Here is a 22,261-nt window from a genome sequence, read left to right as displayed (position 1 = left end):
ATAAAATTTAAACACACACAAGTATATATATATATATATCCACACACAAATAACTCACCTGTTAGTATTTGAATATTTATTATTTATTTATTTTTTTTTGAAATGTCTTTCATCGTGTATACCACGTTGGCTGAATAATCAAAACCTCAAAACGGCGCACCGTGGATACGTACGTTGACTTACAAAAAAAAAACAAATATTTGCGGACCAGTTCTTTATCTTTTTTATTATTTTAATTATTTAGATAATTTCCTGTCAGAAATACTTTTATTTCATCCATGGTTTCCTCTTAATTTCCTTGGCATTTCGGCTCTTCTATATAAACTCTCTTCTTCAATTCCTTTTCTCCAACATCTCAAAGAAGTTGTCACCTCTGTCACCATCGTCATTATCGTAATCTCCTGCTTGTAAGTTTTCTGAAAATTTTCTGGTTATTTACTCTCATCTTATTGCCATTTTCCTTTTTATATTTCTATCAGTTTGGTTCCATTTTTATAAATTTAAAAATTTACAGTTTTCCAATGTTTATATATCTATTAACTGTAAACTTCTGTTAAATAAAATAAAATTGCTACGTAATGATAATTACAATGAATATATATAATAATAATCCCAACTGCTCCGTTGTTTCCTTCCAAGTTTATTTATTAAAGAGTCGGCACCCGCAGACACACACAGATGTACCTAAATAGCTGCAAGTATATGAACATATATGGTTCGGTGAAAATTATATGCTTGGATTTGGACAAAAATTCAACATCATTTCCATATATATACATACATATGGCTCTTATGTATAATTAACGAGAAGAAAAAATGGCTGCAAATTTTAAAGGGTAATTATATATATTTGTAAAAGGAAGTGAGAGAGCTTAGTCTGTCTGAACTATGACGTTGTTCGGCATTTAATGGTGGAGAGATGCTAATCAATATACTTTTGTCTGCAAAACCAAAATAGAAAAACTACTTGTAGCGGGCGTGGCATATTCTTACTTTTGAATATGGGAAATTCCAAATTATGTATATTATATATATATGTATGTATATGTGTGTATACATACCCCTTGTATATAAATATTGTACTTACCCATCTAGAGTATAATTTGTAGAGATGGATCATACAAGTGCTACAATATTTTTCAATCCATTAGAGCAGCGCAAAATTCTTCACCTGGTAATTAATCCCAATCCTGCTCTAGTTCACTAATTTCATTTATAAACATTAACTTACACTCTCAAAAGTCACAAAATTACATTATATACATGTATATATGTTTATATGATATTATATTATATTTATATATTATGCAGTTGAGGCATGCTCAAGGGATTCACAATGTAGAAGCAGAAAAGAGTAAAGAAGCAACACTATCTCCCCAACTCTTGGATGCTCAACTCTCCCCTCTAGGCTGGCAGCAGGTATTATAAAACACATTATTATTCTTTCCTTTTGGGAGAATTATATTCTTCTGGGTTTCAAATCAAATCAAGCTTTGTTTTTGTAACAAGTAATTGTGTTTTAACAGGTTGAAAATCTGCGGAAAGAAGTTCGCTCCAATGGACTTTTCGAGAGGGTTGAGTTAGTTGTTACTTCTCCGATGTCAAGGTATTCGATTCACTTGGCTCATTTAAAAAATCTCAAATTTACTAGACTAGTATTAAAGAAAATATCTTTAAGATCGATTAGATAAAAACCTAATTTTTTTGTACAAAAACTAAATCTCGTCAATCTCTATTTGGTTTGCACTTCAGTCTTTTTAATTTCTTTGAATTTGAATATATGTGCCAAAGTATGAAAAACATGAACTTCAGGAGGTGTGTCAACCTAGCTAATCTCATGAATGTTTACCATAATAAAAAAATTATGGTGCAGAACCATCCAAACGGCAATCGGAGTTTTCGGAGAAGAAATTAAAGGAAATCAAGTAGGTGAAAATAAACAAGATTCCCGGGATCATAATTCACTACCAATCATAGCAATCGAGCTTTGTAGAGAACGAATGGTAATATATTTTAAATTGATTTTATTTAAAGTCTAGTGGGATCTAAACCTTCAACCTCAAATTGAAGTGAGGATAATTAGAGTTTCATATTGCAGGGCATCAATCCATGTGATAAGAGGAGAAGCATAAGCAATTATCAATCTCTTTTCCCTTTAATCGACTTCTCACAGGCAACTATTTTTAGTCCTAACCCTACTTTTATCAAAGTTTCTTTCATCAATCAATCATCCGATTTGTAATTAGATTTTTACCGAGTCATGGATATGGTTAATCTGTAAAGTTATTTTGTAATTCTCTTTTCAGATAGAAAGTGATGATGATATTTTATGGAAAGCTGACAGTCGAGAAGGTCTGCAAGAAGTTGCAGCCAGGGGAATGAAGCTTATGAAATGGTGATTTTTGCAATTTGTATAGTATTCGAAATTTGCTGATACAAAAATGCTAATTTAAAAATACATATTTAAATAAAGAAACTTATTATAGAATTATTGTTTTTCTAATTAAAATTGCTTATTGATAAATAAATAATAAGCAGTTTTAATAAACAAGTAGATTATTTCAAATTTATAGCCTATATATTTATAAAAAAATGAATTCATTGAGGAAATTTTATAGAAATATTTCTAATTTTAGTTGAGAAAAATTTTGTAGGTTGCGGACAAGAAAAGAGAAGGAAATTGCAATTGTGAGCCATGGGATATTCTTGCAGCAGACTTTACTTGCATTTAAAAATGAATTTGATGAATTGTGCCAGCGGTGAGTCTCCAGTTAACTCTCTTTTTCCCCCCACTGCGTGGTGATTTCACGTTTTTTCTTTCACCACTGAAAATTAACAGAGGGGGTAAAAAATTTGTGGTAATTTTTACATACCATAAATTTGACTTTGCGGTCAACAAAATCGACGGATAATTTTCAATCATGCGCCCGCACACGCCTTTTTAGTTGTTGTGTTTTGACTTGTTTGATGTGTATTTTGTAGATTTGGCAACTGCGAACTCCGGTCGGTGACCATAACCGATCAAGGGTGAGAAACTGACATTTCAATAAGTTTTCATTTCAGTTGTGTATGAACAGATAAACTTTCTTTATTAAATTTATATAATTTTCTACGTAACAATAAAAAACAAATATTATAATTTGAATTATAAACATAATAAATAAATATAAGTAATTTGCCATCACGCAAATTTAAAGTCTTTTTTTTTTTTTTTAATTAAAAAAAGCAAAGTTTGCTTGGAACTTGACGATTTAACAAAAATTATATATTCTTTGAACTAAACTTAATTTCAAGTTATTAATACTGCCATTGTGCTTCTATTTTTATTTTTTTATTTTTGAATTAAATAATAACATAAAAACATTTTTCTAATCTATAAGGTATTAAAGCACTTAAAATTACTTCTCTACTTCAAGCACAGTCACATTCCTAAGCAAATTATCTTGCATCTACGAAGACAATTCTTATTCTGATGTTATATATATGCAGTGCGATTGCGAAAATTCCTCGTGGACTTACTCTGCAAGAAAACACTTTAGAGAAGAAAATTCCTCGTGGACTTGCTCTGCAAGAAAACACTTTAGAGAAGAAAATTCCCACCTGTCGTGAACTAGCTCCAAATGAAAACACTCTAGAGAAGAAAATACCCACCCGTCTTTCCCTCTCCGTACATATCCGGCAACCCTAATTACAAGTCAGATCTCTCTCTCTCTCTCTCTCTCTCTCTCTCTCTGCATACTTTTCTACTTAACATTTCCCCCCTAGTCAATAAATGAGAAAAAGAAAACAAAAGAGTTTTCTTTCAAATCCTGTGACTTACAATCTTAATTTTGATCTGAAACACAATTTTCAATTAAAAGTCCAAACTCCATACTATTTTTCATGACTGCAATAGCAAACAAAAAGTAAGTATATCACCGCGATTTAATTTCCCAACATGTCATCTTAGAATTTTTTTCTTCCAGCGAAAGATTATCTACATTCCAGCAGGCATACCAACCAAGAAACTGAAATCAGACAATTATTTTCCTTTTACCCACTTATTGTGGGATCATTACTCTGCCAAGGACAAAAATTGGTTCAATAGACTGGTGCTTCAAGGGCTCAAGCCAAGAAAGAAAAGATGACTAATAATCTTGTTGGATAACAATATAATGGAACAATATCGAGAACAAATTATATACCATTACCCCTAACATAAAGCACATACCCAATAATGATAGACACGAAAAGGAAGAATACTGCAAGCATAATGTGGAAATTTAACTTCTTCCCAGATTTCCGGCTACTTTCTGCAGCTTCTGCTTGGGTGTTACTCCTGTCTAAGGAAGAACTAGTTGCAGAAAAAAAAGGGAGTACTACATCCCAGAAAGATTTTGTGATCAGTGAGGGGGCTTCTACTTCTAGATCCAAAATTGTTGAAGCATCTGGTAAAGCCACCATGGACATTAACTCAACACAATGATCATTTAGAACCTAGCACAGCATGAAAGATGTAAACACACAAGACTTCATGTTTAGACATTGAAGAAGGAATTCTAATAATCCATCAAATTACTAATAATAATTGAATCATGCAAAATGCTAAGTAAGCCTAAGCCAGATATGCTTAAAATTCAAGATCTCAATTCAGAATTCCTTCTCGATGCTTTGACAGACCCAGCCATAATAAAGAAATTAGATATAAATGTTTTAAAAGTTCCAAGTACACACCTCAAGTGATTCAGATTGTTGTAGATAATCACAGATAAAGATCCCTGCCAACCAAGGAACAAAGACTCTCCGTGGAAATGCAACACTGCATGTTTTTCTGTTTTCAAATGAAATAAAAAATACGATTACCGTTGCTACTGCAAATCATGTTCAAACCAAAGAAACAGGGGTGATAAAACAGGAGATATAAAGGACCAACTGTTTTACAGGTTATGCTAATAAAGTTGCAAAATAGAACAAACATTGAAAATGTGCAGCTATTCTGTTCTCCAAAGCAAAAACGACGGTACACTAAAACCGCAGCTGAATACCTGGATAAGTGCAGGACTAGCTGAGAAGTGGGTTTTGAAGATAATATCTCATCTTTTCCTTTCTCAACACTATAATCAGTTGAAACCAACTCTCCAACTGCCTCGTCACAAATGATATCCAATCTGCTTTGCAAGCTCCTTATGATATCACCCTGAATGTGGGAACTTTATTAGTACTAATTGCACAGAGCAAGATCATCAACTGTAAATACTAAAAGAATAATAATACCAACTTTTCATGAATGTAAAAAGAAAAAAGAAAAAGGAAAAATCACAATTTGATTGTTGGAATGGGATTTTGGGAAAAACTAGTCACAATAATTTGAACTAACATATCGCAAAATTAATGATGATATTTATCAACAAGGTAAATGCGAGACATAAATTCTATGCAACAGATGCTAGCATTGCATGTAATTTAATCCGCAAAAGCATGCTGGGAAGGATGAAGTATGGAACATCTATGGGCCAAGTCTCAGCAGAATCTTTTCATTTGAGTATGCAGGTACCTCACAATTTAATGTATCACACTGGAGCAGGGTTTAGAGAGACAGGAAAATTATAGAAATAAAAGATAAATCGAAAGGCAATCACAGGGATTAGTAACAAATGTGTTCAGGGTTGCTACAACCAAAACAATAGAAGCCAACATATGCTAGATAGTCCAACATCATATTGTTAAAGAAGTGCAAAACTTTTACTGCATCAACATGCTAGGCTCTAAAATGTATTATGCCATTCCATAATAATGTTCAAATCCTTCCGTTTCTTCCTTTCGGATAAAAAAGATTCTTCTGTTTCATGATTATCCATTTTGAATAGAGATTCTTGGTGACAATTCAATGGTTATGCAATATTACATATAGGAAACCAGCCATTCTGTTCCTAAAAGATCTCCACATCAAACTAGATGATAAATCAATATCAATTTATATTCGGCAATAATTACAGCCAGAATTGCATTCAACAATACCTTGATCTCAGCAACAGCTTGTGAAACTGGTTCTTTGCTATTCAAATATGCATAAGAGCTCACAGAACCTCTAAACAGGAGAATCCCAGCAACGTCCTTTAGGCTGCAAGCTTTACAAAATATAGTTAAATGTTAGAAACAGTACCTAAGGTTAGAGAATGCACCACAAAATAATTCGATTGAAAAGGGAAAACAAACCTTCTGCACCTCTATCTTTCATGAATGGTAGAAACAATTCAACTTCATGCAAACTATCTGTAGCCCGTGGCTCATTATCAATCACCTGACTTAACAGAAAACAGAGAAACCATTAAAAACCCAATGCTTGTGTTGAACTTTTATTTTTTTTTTCTAGCCCATCACAGGCGAGGGCAAACATCCAGGGCACATGAGGGAGAAAGATGCCAAAGGCAAGATTTTTAACCATTTGAACCAGTTTCCTTCGGTGGTGCTTATATTCAGAAGTCATAACATAAACATGTAGAAGTTCTATGTCAGATTGGCCCCTACCAACTTTCCATCGATCACAGCCCTTGCACCTCTTAGCTCTTTTGCATGAATTGCAATTCCTTGGCGAAGAATTTCACTAAGTGTTTGGTAATTTGATGCACCTCCATTAAGTATAGGCAATCTGAAAAAACATACCTTCACTTGTGAGGCACAACAAGTAAAATATAATATTGCTGCAAGAATTGATCTCTTTAAGGTTTCTCATAATTCAGGCAAAGTAAATTCAGTGAATAATGCACTTATTCCACGTGAAGATACACATTTGAGAGCACATAGAAGATACACACAAAGAAACTAATAGCAAAGCACCCAACACACATGACCATGCACTATTATTAAAGAAAAGTCAAGCACTCTAGCAAACAAGAAAAAGAAAAGGCTCAAAAGAAGATACAAATACAACTGAAAGAAACAAATTACCTAATATCAAAGTTGTAAGTGCACCTAAACCTTTGTAGGGAATTTAAGACCTTTCCCACTTTAAAGTCACTAGGTCGCAGGCTGCTTGAAGTAATATTCGAAGTCAATGCACAACTCCGACATGTCCATCTATGCCGATAAAATGTCCAGTAAGCATGTAGACTGAACTGTATATTTATTGAAAAAAATGAAAATTGTGTATTGCAAACAAGAATTTTAATACCCAATACCTCCTTGGACTATAGCATATGTGAATAAGGAGCCTCTCATCCAAGTCAGTAGTCATAAACGGTGATGCTTCGGCGACCCCCTTTATGGTCTGCCAAAACCCTTCTTTTAAATACCAATAATCTCTATTTCAACACTAAAAGAAACTATAGACAGAACTCTAGATTATAATTCCCTGTTAATGTTGACATTCTTCTAATAGTCCTGACCTGATCATAACTATTAACTTTCAATTTTAAACCAAAGATCAATGGTGGAGCAAACTCAGTTCAAAGATATCAAAAGGTTGATTGAACACAAAATATGCTGCAGTTTCCAGAAAACTTGTACCAAGATCTAACATCATTTACCTGGCAAAGCACCATAGTCGAATTTTTATAAGCATTATCACTAGCCCACACGTAAATGCCAACAACCTTCATGCCACCCAAAAGCATTCTAGATACCTGAAAACGACACCGTTTTAATGGCATTTGGCATTGACATATGCGTATCTCAGATATGAGCAGCACACAAGCAAAATTGAATTGAAAAAGTATATTATTAATCATCAACGAAAATCAACCGCACCTGGCGAGCATGCTCTGCAACCCAATCGCTGTCAATGGCCAAGAAGGAGGAATCGGCAGGCTGCGATTTAGACTTAGAAGCCTTTCTCTTTTCTTTGTTCGTCTCAACGAGAGAGCAGGCGGGCTCTCCTGCATCGTTCTGTGGGGTTGGGATCAAATCGTATACGAAGCCTCGGTCTAAATCAGAGCTAAGCTTCCCTATCACAAGCCCCACCTGTTGATTTTCAACTCAAAAAACAGAAAAAATCATTTCAGGTTCCTCGGATATGAATCAATCAAATCGTAAATATACATGTCCGTGTATAGTGAGAAAGTAAGGACCTGAGCAGGAATCGCTGATTGGGAGATGCGAGTCTCGGCCAAATTGAGTTGAGTTTCCTCTCCTATTACTGTTTTCACCATCGTTTATCACTTCACAGGATTGAATCTTTCTGTTACTGGAAGAATCGAGCTTCTGCTGTTCTGCGAGGATCAAAAGACAGACTGCAGGGGCTAGCCGTCTTGAATCAGACGTTACGCACTTAAACCGGCGCCGTTTCCATGGCTTAAATCAACAACCGTTGTCCATTGTGCAATTTCTAAAATTGGGGAAACCCAAAAGATTGTTAATTTGTCCTGTTAATGAAATTGGGCCCCAGTAACAGTGTGGGCCAGTTTTGAAAATTGTAACTTTTGCCTGAGAATTATTTTTTACCCGAGATAATTATTATAATTAATTAAATTCGTTAACATTTTAGTTTGATGAATTTGTATGCTCATTCAGTAAATAAGAAATTACAAATATTTAATTTAAATAAAATAAATTCCATTTTAAACTATGTGCCATTTTTATTTGAAATAGATAAAAATTTTATTTTATTTTTACTTCTATTGCATGTTACTAAAATTTGAAAAAAAAAGTTGTTAATTAAGAAACAAGGTGACAATTATCATAACTTCAAAAAATAATAATCTAACCATTTCAAAATAATATGTCTTAAATTTTATTAAAATTTAACGGCCACAAGAACCAAAAACAGCCCGTTAAGAATAATTGAGTCCCATATGTAATATCAATTTTATTTTTAGATTTTTTTTTCTTCTAAAAACATATTTTTGGGTTTTTAGTCGTGACGTTTAAAGAACTTGAAAACTAAAGGAACCGTAAGTGTTTAACGATACCCACTAATCAAAGCTTTGATTTAATTAATCAAATACATCTTAATCTGCTTTTGCAAGATGGTTTTACTTTATGAGTGTGTTTAGTTCAAACTTTAGTTACGTTAAATAATATTTTAATTTGAAGTAAATTGTTCATCAAAATATTTCTGCAATTCTTTATCCAAACATATAAAAAAAATATGAATTTCTGATTGCAAAATTAAATACATAAAATAAAATTGATTTAGTTTTATAAATGATGATTAATTTTTATGTATTAAATGATTAATATTCAAAAATTAAATAAAATAAACTAATTTTTTTACGCAAGATAAACATTTTTTAAATGTGGATAAACTAATATTATGTGGTAGTCCACTTAAAGTTCGATTGAATGATTTGCATGATGATTCGTTAATATTGAGTATTGTATTGTAAAGGCTCATAACTTAAATGGAAATAAATTCATAAATTAAATGCGGAAGCGAAATAATTGAATTAAGGTCTATATTCCTTACACAATAATTTAGAATGTCCAATAGGCTTATGAGAATATTCTTTCTAAAAGAACAAACAGAATTTAAAAAAATAAACAAAAAACAAATAATTGAGCATCCTAGAACGACATTCACGAACTTTTGAAGGGAGTTCGGGTGGTGAACTATTCACAACCCTCTTGTTGATCGGGATCTGGATCTTGATCCTCTTGATCTAAAATAGTTAATGAAATGGTGAATTATACTAGCCTAGTAAGAATATCACACTAATCGCATATACGGAAAATTGAAGATTGGTAGAAATCAGAAAAATAACCAATGGAGCCTTTAATTTAATGTAAATTTATTTACTATAAAAAAAGTCATTTATTTCATATTTACGTATCAAGTTTTTTTCAAAAATAACCTATAAATATCCATATCCATACACTTTTTATTTTCACATATAAAATAATAAGAAACGATCACTTTTCATTTTTACTCGCGTACCAGTACCCCTGGGAGTCCATAGGGAAGTCCTCCTACTTGTGAATCTAATATCAAATTAAACAATTAATTGGTCGTCTCCATATCCCGTCCAATAATGGGCGCCAAACATTCTACCACATTGATACCTCGTCTGGTATGAGAGTGAACCATATCTCTCAAACCTTACTAGTAAGGGACTTCTCAACCCCGTCCGACTAAGGTAACGTTCAGGTAGAGTTTTCAATGTCCCGGGCCCGTCCACTCTTTCCCGGGTACCCAGTAAGTCTTTTCCATACAGATTTTCATCAACATAACAATCAACTACGCAATATCAATAACTCATTTTATACTCACAGTTCATTTAAACAAATAATATAATTTAACATAGCCAAATAACCAATAACCGAAATACCAACAAATAATACAAGGAAATTAAATAACCAAATAACTAAAAAGACCCTAAAAACCATCAATTCAGTTACATACAATATAATAGTAAATAAATATAGGCAATACAGGAAAATAAATAGGAAATAAAAAACGATTGTAAACTAACCAGTTCCGCCTTCACTAGTGACCTGTAATTATTTTTATAGTTCTTTAATTTTCATAAAAATACACAATTATCGACCATTAAATCTCAATTTATTATAACAGAGAAAAGGGTGAGGGACCCTTACCGGATCGGTATTTTGGGATGCTGCCTGTCTACTACACTTCCTAACGGATACCGAATTTCTTTAATTATCCCTGCAGAATCCAAAACCCTTGTTACGTATCTAAAAATACCCTAAAAATCTAAAATCGATGTCCAAAACTCATTCTGGCCAATTTTGGAGTTCCGGCACGGCAGCGCCACTGTACTCCGACACTGGCTCTTCTGCCCATGGTGGCAATTTGTCTCGACCTATCTAATTTTGGCCAGTTTTTGGGTAGTTTTGGCCGTATCCCTGTAGAAAAACATGTCAGGGGCCTCAGTTGGTCAAAAAATCACAGAAAATTGACCTTACCGGCAAGGGGGGGTGGGGGTTGCACCTCTGGGTGTAGTGGCTCTGCCGATTCTCCTTTGCGATTGAAGTTCTTTCTATAACCAACTTGCACATAAAAGGATGGTGAACACAATGATTGAAAAATTACGTAAAACGGAAATCAAAAAGGGACTCATCGGAGGGGTTTTGGGACTTTTAGCGCGACAGCTTTGTCGGGCTTCACCTATAGTTTTCGAATCATCCACTGTCTTTTTTGTTTAGATTTAGCCATAGGGGTTCTCGGAATCAAATTTCGAGCAGGTAGAGGAAATTTTTACCTATTTTGGCAGTCGGCGGTGGCTCTGGTGCGGCGGCAGTCAACGGTCGACCTCTTTCTCTAGCGTCTTGTTTTTCTTCTCTGACGGGGGATGGCAGCTAGGGTTTGGGTTTCCGTGTGATGCGAGATATTTATATCCAACCCGCTTTGATCTGAGCCTCCATCACGATCGATCTCGTACGTCCAATTGCGCCTAAGGAGGAAATAAATATGGATCGTCCATCGTGATTTGATCTCGATCATCTGATCGCATTTAAAGAAGAAATAAATTAGACCATCCATCACAATTTGATCTCGACCGTCCGATCACGTTTAAAGAGAGAACAAATATGGGTCGTCCACGTGCACAGGATTGATCTTGGGTTGTTCACGCGTGCAGGATCTATCTTGGGTCGTCTGATCGCAGAGCACACGGATCGCCCGCGAGGCACCGACGTCAGCATGTCTCGCCACGCAGCATGCTCTGGTTTGTCAGGTTGCTGACTAGACGATCCTACGTTGCACAATTTTTTCTATTTGCACTCTGAGCCCCTGTTTTCAATTTTTTTTCAAAAATACCATTCGAACCCAAATTTTTACCCTTTTTTCTCAAAATTATTTTTAATTTCATCTCAAACTTATTTTTTTCGTAAATTCAACAAAAATTAAAATAAATTAATTTAAAAATAAATTTTTTATATATTTTGGAATGTCAAAATTGATTTCGGGCCAAATTTCAGACTCAAGTATTACAACTCTCCCCCCCTTAAAAGAAATTTGGTCCCTCAAATTTATCTCCCTCCTACTTAATCAAACAGTTGGGGATATTAAGTTCTGAAATCTAATTTTTGCTCCCATGTGGCCTCTCTCTGTGTGTGATTATGCCATAGGACCTTAACGAAGGAAATTTTTTTGTTGCATAGTACTCTGCACTTCCGGTCTACAATACCCACTGATACCTACTCATAGAATAAATCCTCCTGGAGTAAAAGAGGCTCGTGGACCAAGATGTGCGAGGGGTTCGAGTTGTACTTGCGTAGTATGGACACATGAAACATATTATAGACCTGAATAGCTTTAAAAGTAGTGCCAGTCTGTAAGTGGTAGTACCAATTGAACCGGGGATTTAATTTCCCCCTCTTGCCAAACCTACTTATTTCTTTGAAAGGGGTGACCTTGAGGAATACTCGATCACCTATCTCAAATTCTAAATCTCTCCTCCGAGTGTCTGAATAACTCTTCTGCCTACTCTGAGCCATTTGAGTGTTCTTCCTTATCTTAATTATTTTAGTTGTAGTCTCCTTTACAAGATCTAGGCGGAATAATTTTTTATCACCCACCTCTTCCCAACAGATCAATGATCTGCATGGACGGTCATACAATGCCTTGTACGGAGTCATGCCGATACTTTCCTAGTAGCTATTATTGTAGACGAACTCTATTAATGGTAAATGATCATCTCAATATTCTCCGAAATCAAGAACACAAGCTCGGAGCATATCTTCCAGTGTGCAAATCGTTATTTCTAATTGTCCATTAATCTGATGGTGGAATACAGTACTAAGAGACAGTTTTGTTCCCATGGCTTGCTGAAAACTAGACCAAAATCGAGAAGTGAACTTAGGGTCCCTGTCAGATACTACTATCACTGACACTCCATGTAGCCTGACTATCTCTTGGATATACATTCTTGCTACCTTGTCCAATGGATCAGTTATCTTGATGGCCAAGAAGTGAGAAGACTTGGTGAGCCGGTAAATAATTACCCAAATGGTATCATGTCCCGAGTGTGCCCTAGATAATCCTATCACGAAATCTATTGTGATGTGTTCTCACTTCCACTCTGGGATCAGTAATGGCTGAAGTAGCCGACTTGAGCATTGATGCTCTGTCTTCCCCCACTGACACACTAGACACTTGGAAACAAAGTCGGCTACCTCTCTTTTTATCTCATTTTACTAAAATCAGAGTTATATACTTTGATACATTTTTGTACTTCTAGGATGCATGACAAACTTTAAGTTATGAGCCTTTATCATGATGTTTCTTTTCAGTTCACTGTCACCTAGAAAACACACTCTGTTTTAAAATCTGAGCAACCCATCAACAGGGACTCAAAATTTTGAATTTGCTCCCTATTCTACATCCTTCCTAAGAGCTACTAGGGTGGAATCGGCGAATTAGGCTTCCTTTATTCTCTGGATCAACTCAGGTTGAACAGTCAGGTAGGCCAAGCATGTAACTCTCTTCAAGTCTTGAAGTTGTATCTGTTGTGTAGCCCCTATTACCCTGCATTCTAAAACCATTAGGTGAGGTAACATACCTGTATTTTTTCTCCTGAGTACATCAGCTACAACATTGTCTTTGCTCGAGTGATACAAAATATTGCAATCGTAGTCCTTAAGGAGTTCTATCCAACGTCTCTGATGCATGTTAAGATCTTTTTGAGTAAATATATACTTCAAGCTCTTATGGTCAGTATAGATCCCCAAAGTCTCCCCATACAAGTAGTGGCACCAAGTCTTCAAGGCGTGGATAATAACGGCAAGTTCTAAGTCATGAGTTGGGTAGTTTTTCTCATGACTTTTCAATTACCTAGACCCATAGGCTATGACCTTCCCATGCTACATTAAAGCATAACTTAACTCCAGATAGGAGGCATCATTATAAACTGTGTATCCACTTGTCCCACTCGGCAATGCCAACATAGGTGCAATAGGCAACCGCTTCTTTAGTTCTGAAAAGCTTCTTTCACAATTCTCGTTCCATTCAAACATGACATTCTTCTTTATGAGTTGGGTCAAAGGAGCAGCTAGGCTAGAAAATCCTTATATAAACCTGCAGTAATAACCTGTCATTTTCAGAAAGCTACGAATCTTCTTGACCGATGTCAATTTCTCCCAACCAAGTATTGTCTCAACTTTTTTTGGAGTTCATTAACACTCCATCTCTTGATATGATGTGCCCTAAAAAGTTAATCTGCTCGAGGTAGAACCCATACTTACTCAACTTTGTATACAACTTCTTTACTCTAACAACTCGCAAAACCTAAGTCAGATGGTGAGCATGTTCCTCTCTATTTTTTGAATAAATCAGGATATCATCGATAAATATAACGATGAACTGATCCAAAAATTGTTTAAAAATTCTGTTCATCTAGTCCATAAAGATGGCTAGTGCATTAGTTAGTCTAAATGGTATGACCAGGAACTCATAGTGTTCGTACCTAGTTTAGAAGGCTGTCTTGGAAATGTCTTCTGCCTTGATTTTTACCTGATGGTAACCTGAATGCAGGTATATTTTGGAGAAGACCTGGGTACCCTGCAACTGGTCAAAAAGGTCATCGATCTTGGGGAGGGGGTATTGTTCTTGATCGTGACCCTGTTTAATTTCCTGCTGTCAATACATAACTTTAATACTCATCTCCCTTCCTTGCAAATGTGACTCCACCATCCCAAAGGGACACACTATGTCGGATGAACCCACTATCCTGCAATTCATTGATTTGTTTCCTCAGCTCTTCCATCTCAACATGGCTCATGCGATAAGGGACAACCGAGATAGACTAGGTGTCTGGTTGAAGATCTATGGTGAATTTAATTTCTCTGTCCACTGCAGTCCGGGTAGTTCATTAAGAAAAATATCTGGAAAGTCTCGAACTACTGAAATCTCTTAAATGCAAATTTTTTTCTTAGGTTTTCCATATATTACGTCTGGGTTGATTTCAGCATCATGTTGCGTGAGGTTATAAGCTCTGCCCTAAATAGGAGGTCTGACCTGGTTCTGATTTTGCGGGCACTCTCTCACGTAGTACTGGGCACTCCTACATATACGGTAAGTATTGTTGAGGCAATAGCAGGGTCGGTCCCTATGATCATTGCCGCAGTGTTGGTTAGTCTTACTGCGTTCTGTTATTAGAGCCTGAGGAAGAGCCTGAGTCACTGGCCTCGGTCTCTTATTCTATTGAACTGATGCAGTGGGTGTTGGTCTGCATTGTGAGACCGGAGATCTGGGGTTCCCCACTGCTTGTGGAAAAATGCGAAAGCTCCTCTCCACTAACTGTGCCTTGGCCAAAATGGCTGAGTAAGTACTAAGCTTGAACATGTATAGCTGCTGTCTAATCTTAGGATGGAGGCCCCACTCGAACTTTCTTGCCTTTCTGCCTTCATCCATCATGCTCTCAGGGGAATACCAGCCCAGCTCTAGGGACCTTCGGGCATACTCTGACATAGTCATATCACCTTGGATTAGGTGTACAAACTCTATTTTTTTATATGTCGGAGATGCTCTATGAGGTACTCTACATTGAAGGACATCAAAAACTATTTTCAAGTGATTGGAACGAGCAGGGTGGCCTGCTTGAGCTACCACTAGCGACCTGCCTCTCCCACAAGCATGTAGGTGGTAAGTACAACTTTCTGTTCGAGAACCACCTCAAGAGTTGTGAAAGCCTTCTCTATCTCAACTAACCAGTACTCGACCTCTTCAAATGAGAATACCTCTTCAAAAGTAGATGAATTTTGTCTTTTGTACCTTTTAATGTAGCCTGAGTCTATCATATGTGGAATTGGGTTCATTGGAAGAGAGACTGAATTATGCTGATGAGAGCCCAAACGGCCTTATGGTGGTACTAGATGATACGGTAGAGGCACTGAATTGTATTGTGGTGGTACCGGGTGATGCAGTAGGGGCACTGGACTATACTGTGGTGGTGCCAGATGGTACTATAGAGGAGTAAGGTTGTACCGGGGTGACTCTGGATCTTTCCGCTACAAGGGTGACTTAAACTATGGAAGCGGGGGAGGGTCAGGTAGCTCCCTCCTTTCCACTCGGGCCTGCTGGGTAGCGATGAGTCTCTCCAGCATCTCAAAGATTCGGTCAACATCCTCTCGAAGTGAACCCTCCCAGGCTGCTTGGTTTAGTGAGGGTCTTCCTCTCCTCAGCTATCTGTACCTGCATTTCACAAGGAATGGTTGAGTGATAATTCATTTTTGGTGTTTCCTTAAGTCTTTGTGTAAGGAATGGTTCCGAGGAACGCGGCTCTGATATCAACTGTAAAGGCTCGTAACTTAAATAAAAATAAATTCATAAATTAAATACAGAAGTGAAATAACTGAGTTAAGGTTTACATTCCTTACACAATAATTTAGAATGTCCAATAGGGTTATGAGAATGTCTCTTCTAAAAGAATAAACAAAAACTAAAAAAATAAATGAAAAATAATAACTAAGCATCTTAGGACGACCTTCACTAGCTTTTGAAGGGAGTCCGAGTGGTGAACTATTCACAACTCTTTTGTTGATTGGGATCTGGTTCTTAGTCCTCTTGATCTGAAATAATTAATGAAATGGTGAGCTACACTAACCCTGTAAGAATATCACACTAATCATAGATACATAAAATTGAAGATTGGTAGAAATCAGAAAAATAACTAATAAAGCCCTTAATTTAATGTAAATTCATTTACTATAAAGAAAGTCATTTATTCCATATTTACGTAATAAGTTTTTCCAAAAATAATCTATGAAGACCCATATCCATACACTTTTTATTTTAACATATAAGATAACAAGAGATGATCACTTTTGATTTTTACCCGCTTACCGGTACTCTTGGGGGTCCATAAGGATGTCCTCCTTCTCGTGAACCCAATATCCAATTAAACAAATAACTGGTCGTCCTCATACCCCGTCTGGTAATAGGAACAAAACATTCCACCACCTCGATACCCCATTCGGTATGAGGGTGAACTATATCTCCCAAACCTTACTAGTAAGGGACTTCCTATCCTCGTCCGACAGAGATAATGTTCACGGTAGGGTTCCCTATGTCTCGAACCCGTCCGCCCTTTCCTGGGTACCCAGTAAGTCTTTTTCATACAGATTTCCATCAGTATAATAATCAACTACATAATATTAATAACTTATTTTATACTCATAGTTCACTTAAATAAACAATATAGTTTAATATAGTCAAATAACCAATAACCGAAATACCAACAAACAATACAGGGGAACTAAATAACCAAATAACCAAAAAGACCCTAAAAACTATCAATTCAGTTACACACCGTATAATAGTAAACAAATATAGACAATATAGGAAAATAAACAGGAAATCAAAAACAATCGTGAACTAACTGATTCCGACTCTACTAGTGATCTGTAATTATTTTTAGAGTTCTCTAATTTTTTTTAAAAACACATAATTATTGATTATTAAATCTCAATTTTTCGTACCAAAGAAAATGATGAGGAATCCTTACCCAGATTAGTATTTTGGGAGATCGCATTGTCTGCTACGCTTCGAAACGAGTACCGAGTTTCTAAAATTATTCATGCAGAATTCAAAACACTTGTCACATGCCCAAAAATATCATATAAATCCAAAATCGATGTCCAAAACTCATTTCGGCCAATTTTGGAGTTCCAGCATAACGGCAGCGCCATGCTCCAGCACTGACTCCACCGCCTACGGTGGCGGTTCACCTTGGCTTAGTTAATTTTTGCTAATTTTTGGGCAATTTTGGCCGTATCTCTGTAGAAAAATACGTCAGGGGCCTCGGTTGGCCGAAAAATCACAGAAAATTGAACTTACCGGGGGGGACCACCGGGTGCGATAGCTCTGCTGGTTCTCCTTCGTAGCTAAGGTTCTTTATTCGGCCAACCTGCACATAAAAGGTTGGTGAATACAATAATCGAAAATCACATGAAACGAGAATTAGAAAGGTGCTCATCGAATGAGTTTTGGGACTTTGGTCACGACAACTCCACCGGGCTTCTCCCATAGTTTTTGGCTCATCCGTCGTCCTTTTTTCTCTAATTTGGCCATAGGGGTGCTCGAAATCAAATTCTGAGCGGGTTAAAAATTTTTTTATCTTTTTTGGCGGTCGGCAATAGCTCCGGTGCACCGGTAGTCGGCGGTCAGCCTCCTTCTCCAGCATCTGGTTTTTCTTCTCCAGTGGGGGCTAACGGCTAGGGTTTGGATTCCCGTGTGATGCGAGGTACTTATATCCATCCCACTTTGGTCTAGGCCGTTCATCGCGATCGATCTCATCCGTCCGATCACCCCTAAGGAGGAAATAAATTTGGACGGTCCATCGCAATTTAATTTCTACCGTCCGATTGCGCTTAAGGAGAAAATGAATCTAGACCCTCCATCGCGATTTGATCTCGACCGTCCGATTGCGTTTAAAGAATAAATAAATCCAGACCATCTACGTGCGCGGGATCGATCTTAGGCCGTTCGATTGCAGGGCACGCGGATCACCCGCATGGCACCAACATCAGCGTGCCTCGCCACGCAGCGTGCTCTAGTTCATCGGGGTTACTGACTGGACCGTCCTACATGACATAATTTTTTCTATTTGCACTCTGACCCACTGTTTCTAATTTTTCTTTCAAAAACACCCACCGAACCCAAATTTTCACCCTTTTTTTCACAAAAGTATTTTCAATTTCATCCATAACATATTTTTTTTTTCATAAATTCAACAAAAATTAAAATAAATTAATTTAAAATTAAATTTTTTTATATTTTTTGAAATATCAAAATTAATCATGAACCAAATTCTGGACACAGGTATTACAAGTATAGTATGTACAAGTTTCATTAATGTTCAAATTTAACTATATTTGAATGATAATATATTAACCTGGTAGTAGTAACTGTTTTTATTTGAGTTGACAGTATAGTATAGTTGTATATTTGACCAAATTATCTATTTTCTCTCTGCTTTATTGTATATAATAATAAATGAAAAATAAAAAAAATATTAAAAAATATATAGTTTTAAATATAGAGATATATAAATATATATAATTAAATATATATACACATATATAATTAAAATATTATATACATGTATATTTATAATTAAAATATTATATACATGTATTTATATATAATTAAATATATAAATACATATATAAATATATAAATATATATACAATAAAATCGATATAATTAAATACATTATATATAATTAAAATTATAATTACATGAATTTAATTGAATAAATAAATATATGTTTATATATAAAATATAATATATATATATATATATATACACACAACACAATAAAATAAGAAGAAGAAGAAGTGTGCGGCTCGAGGTGTGCGGTTCTTCTTGAATCAGTGTTGGGTAGAAGAAGAAGAGTGAAAAGTGTCGGTTAAAATGATTTAAAATGAAGGGTAATTTTGTAAATAATAAAAAATATTAAGAGTATAAAGAAAAAAAAATTATCAAACAATCCTAAAATCACTAAATGGGTGGTTTGAAAAAAAGAGAAAAATCATGGTTTTGAGAACTATGGCTCAACCAGCAAAAAAAACCATACTATGTGTTAGTGCAAATAAATAGAAAAAAATTATGAAAAAATCATACTATTATTTGTGAACCATCATCCAAGCATGCTCTTAGAGTTTGATTTTAATATTAAAAAAATTAGAGATTAGACAAGTAATAATGACAATTTTTTATTTTTGCTAAAAATGTTAATTTAAAATGGGAACACGTAATTTCTTACGTTAACTTGGTGCAATATTTATCTTTAAAAAAATACTTGGTAAATATATATATATATATATAAAAGATAAATTAACATTAAAAGGTAATTAATGAAAAATTAATAATGATAATAATAACAATAATAAGGATACAAGAATTTATTATTATTGTTATTATTATTATAATGTATTCAGCCAATTGTTAATGTTTACAGGCTTATTTATGGTAGAACGTGATTAAGCAGGCTTTTTTTATTGCCTTCTAACAAGAGCTCTATTTGTAATACTCGGCCGCGAAAATTGGTTTGAAATAATCTTTTTTATTTATAAAAATTATATAAATAATTAATGTAATTTTATTTCAATATAAATAATCTCTTTTATGGACGAAATTGAAACTAATTTTAGAAAAAATAGGCGAAAATTTGAATATTAGAGATATTTTTGAAAGAAAAATTAAAAATATGAGGCTAAATCGCAAGAAGAGAAAGTTTGGCCACGTGGAACGGCCTAGTCAGCAACCCCAGCGAACCAGAGCACGTCGCATGGCAGGCAGGCTGACATCGGCTCCATGCGGAAGGGCACGCGGGTGATCCGCGTGCCTGGGCGATCCAACAACCTAGATCGCATCCCACACATGCGAACGACCTAGATGCATTCCTTCTTTATACACGATCAAACGAACGAGATTGATCGCGATGGAATGCTCATATTCATCCACACAATCAGCTTAAACAAAAAATCATCGAACGACCCTCCTCGCTCCACGTGTCCTCGAACGAACAGCCCAGATTGACACAGAATTGGTATTTAAACATCGCATCACAGGAGAATCTAACCCTAGCCACCTAACTCTCGTTGGAAAAGAAGAACCAAATGCTGGAGAAGGAGGCCAATCCTCGGCCACCGCCGCACTGAAGCCACCGCCAATAGCCAAAAAAGATAAAATTTTTCCCTTCCTGCTCGAAATTCGATTTGAGTCTCCCTGTGGCCATATCGAAGCAAAAAGGACGGTGAGTGAGGCAAAAATCGCGAGCAAAGTCCGATGGAGCTGCCATGGCCAAAATCCTAAAACCCCTCCGATGAGCCCTTACTATTTCTCATTTCAAACAATTCTTTGACCATTATGTTCACCGTCCCTTTCTATACAGGTTAACAGAAGGAGAAACCCCAGCCGTGAAAGAGAACCGGCAGAGTCGTCATACCTGAAGACCCGTTAAGAGACGTAGTAGATAGTACGACGTTTTGAAACACCGATCCAGGTAAGAATCTCTCACCCTATTTCCTGTTAGGATAAATTGAAACTTAATAATCAATAATGTTGTGCTTTGTGAAAAATTAAAAAAATCCTAAAAATAATTACAGGTCACTAGTGGAGCCGGAACTGTTCAGTTTATATTTGTCTTAGTTTGTCTGTGTTGCTTATTCATTTTCCTATGCTACCTAAATTGATTAATATTCCGCCATGTGCCTTAATTATTGCTTTTAATTATTTTTTCGTTTATTGACTACCTAATCGTTATTTTATTGATTTGATTGACTAATTGGAAATAAAGACCCTAAGTATGTTTCTTTGTTATTAAGGTATGAAATTGTATTATTTGCACAAATGTTGTTTAATTAATTTGTGAATATGAAATAAGATATTGGTATGTGCTTGGTGGTTATTTGATTGATGGGGATCTTTATGTAAAATGCTTACCGGGTATCTTAGGAAAGGGCGGACGAGTGAACGTTATCTCAGTTGGACGGGGCTGAGAAGTCCCATACCGGAAGGGTTTGGGAGATATGGTTCACCTTCATACCGGACGGGGTATCGAGGCAATGAAATCTTTGGCGCTCATTACCGGACGCGGTATGGGGACAATTGGTTAATTGATAAATTTAGATATTGGGTTCACGCGTATAGAGACTTCCCTATGGACCCCTAAGGGTACTAATAAGCAGGTAAAAAAAGAAAATTATCGTTTCTTGTTCACTTGTGCGTTAAATTGAAAAGTTGTATGGATATTGGTCTTTATAGGTTGATTTTTGGAAAACTCGTAATGGTAAGTATAAAATAAACAGTTTTCTTCATGATAAATGAATTTACTTAAATTAAGGGCTTTATTAGTTGTTTTTCTTATTTTTACTAATATTTAATTTTCTGTATCAGTGATTAGTATGATATTCTTACTATGCTAGTATAACTCACTCTTCTATTATAACTCACTCTTCTATTAAATATTTTAGATCAAGAAGAGCAAAATCCAGATCCCAATCAGCAAAAAGATTATGAGTAGTTTACTTCCCAAAACCTTTCAAGAGCTAGTGGAGGTTAATACTTAGAACATCTATTTAATTATTTTAAATCATTTATTTGTTTCTCTTTACAATCTGTTGTAGTAAAGACATTTCTGTAGCCCTATTGGGCATTCTAATTTATTGTGTAAGGAATGTAAACCTTAATATTATTGCTTATTTCTATATTTAAAAATACAAATTCATTTATTTTGAGTTTCGGGTCTTTATAGTTGGTATCAGAATTAGGTTTCTCGGAACTATTCCTTACACAAAGACTTAAAAATACCAACTACAAACTATTGTTCAACCCTTCTTTGTAAAATACAGGTACAAAAATATGAGGAGATGAAAGCCCCGA

At 35.5% G+C, this 22,261-nt stretch overlaps 2 protein-coding genes across 4 annotated transcripts; one reads left to right on the top strand and one right to left on the bottom strand.

The window, feature by feature from the left end:
* Window positions 1-266: 266 nt before the first annotated feature.
* Window positions 267-4,065, top strand: LOC110807318 (phosphoglycerate mutase-like protein). 2 transcript variants are annotated; one of them, XM_088221299.1, is made up of 11 exons: window positions 267-407; window positions 1,110-1,174; window positions 1,312-1,419; window positions 1,527-1,606; window positions 1,874-2,003; window positions 2,099-2,173; window positions 2,307-2,395; window positions 2,655-2,759; window positions 2,983-3,027; window positions 3,490-3,694; window positions 3,966-4,065. In XM_088221299.1, the coding sequence occupies exons 2-10, from the start codon at window positions 1,112-1,114 to the stop codon at window positions 3,686-3,688; spliced, it is 894 nt and encodes a 297-aa protein (XP_088077425.1). In that variant the 5' UTR covers window positions 267-407; window positions 1,110-1,111; the 3' UTR covers window positions 3,689-3,694; window positions 3,966-4,065. The 2 variants fall into 2 exon arrangements, with proteins under 2 accessions (XP_088077425.1, XP_021888109.2); XM_022032417.2 differs by lacking the exon at window positions 3,966-4,065 and having other exon boundaries at window positions 3,490-3,876.
* Window positions 4,066-4,075: 10 nt separating this feature from the next.
* On the bottom strand, window positions 4,076-8,305 carry LOC110807317 (oxidoreductase, zinc-binding dehydrogenase family protein). Of its 2 annotated transcripts, none has more exons than XM_022032415.2 (11): window positions 8,046-8,304; window positions 7,726-7,938; window positions 7,506-7,601; window positions 7,158-7,246; window positions 6,928-7,056; window positions 6,508-6,628; window positions 6,196-6,280; window positions 5,998-6,107; window positions 5,025-5,176; window positions 4,714-4,810; window positions 4,076-4,476 (listed from the first exon to the last, which is right to left on the bottom strand). In XM_022032415.2, the coding sequence occupies exons 1-11, from the start codon at window positions 8,124-8,126 to the stop codon at window positions 4,177-4,179; spliced, it is 1,473 nt and encodes a 490-aa protein (XP_021888107.2). In that variant the 5' UTR covers window positions 8,127-8,304; the 3' UTR covers window positions 4,076-4,176. The 2 variants fall into 2 exon arrangements, with proteins under 2 accessions (XP_021888107.2, XP_021888108.2); XM_022032416.2 differs by having other exon boundaries at window positions 4,313-4,427; window positions 8,046-8,305.
* Window positions 8,306-22,261: the final 13,956 nt, after the last annotated feature.

Source organism: Carica papaya, chromosome 1, assembly GCF_054855325.1.
Source record: "Carica papaya isolate Zhongbai chromosome 1, ASM5485532v1, whole genome shotgun sequence".
NCBI lineage: Eukaryota > Viridiplantae > Streptophyta > Magnoliopsida > Brassicales > Caricaceae > Carica > Carica papaya.
Note: the sequence above shows the minus strand (reverse complement) of the source record. Positions and strands in the feature narration are given on the sequence as shown.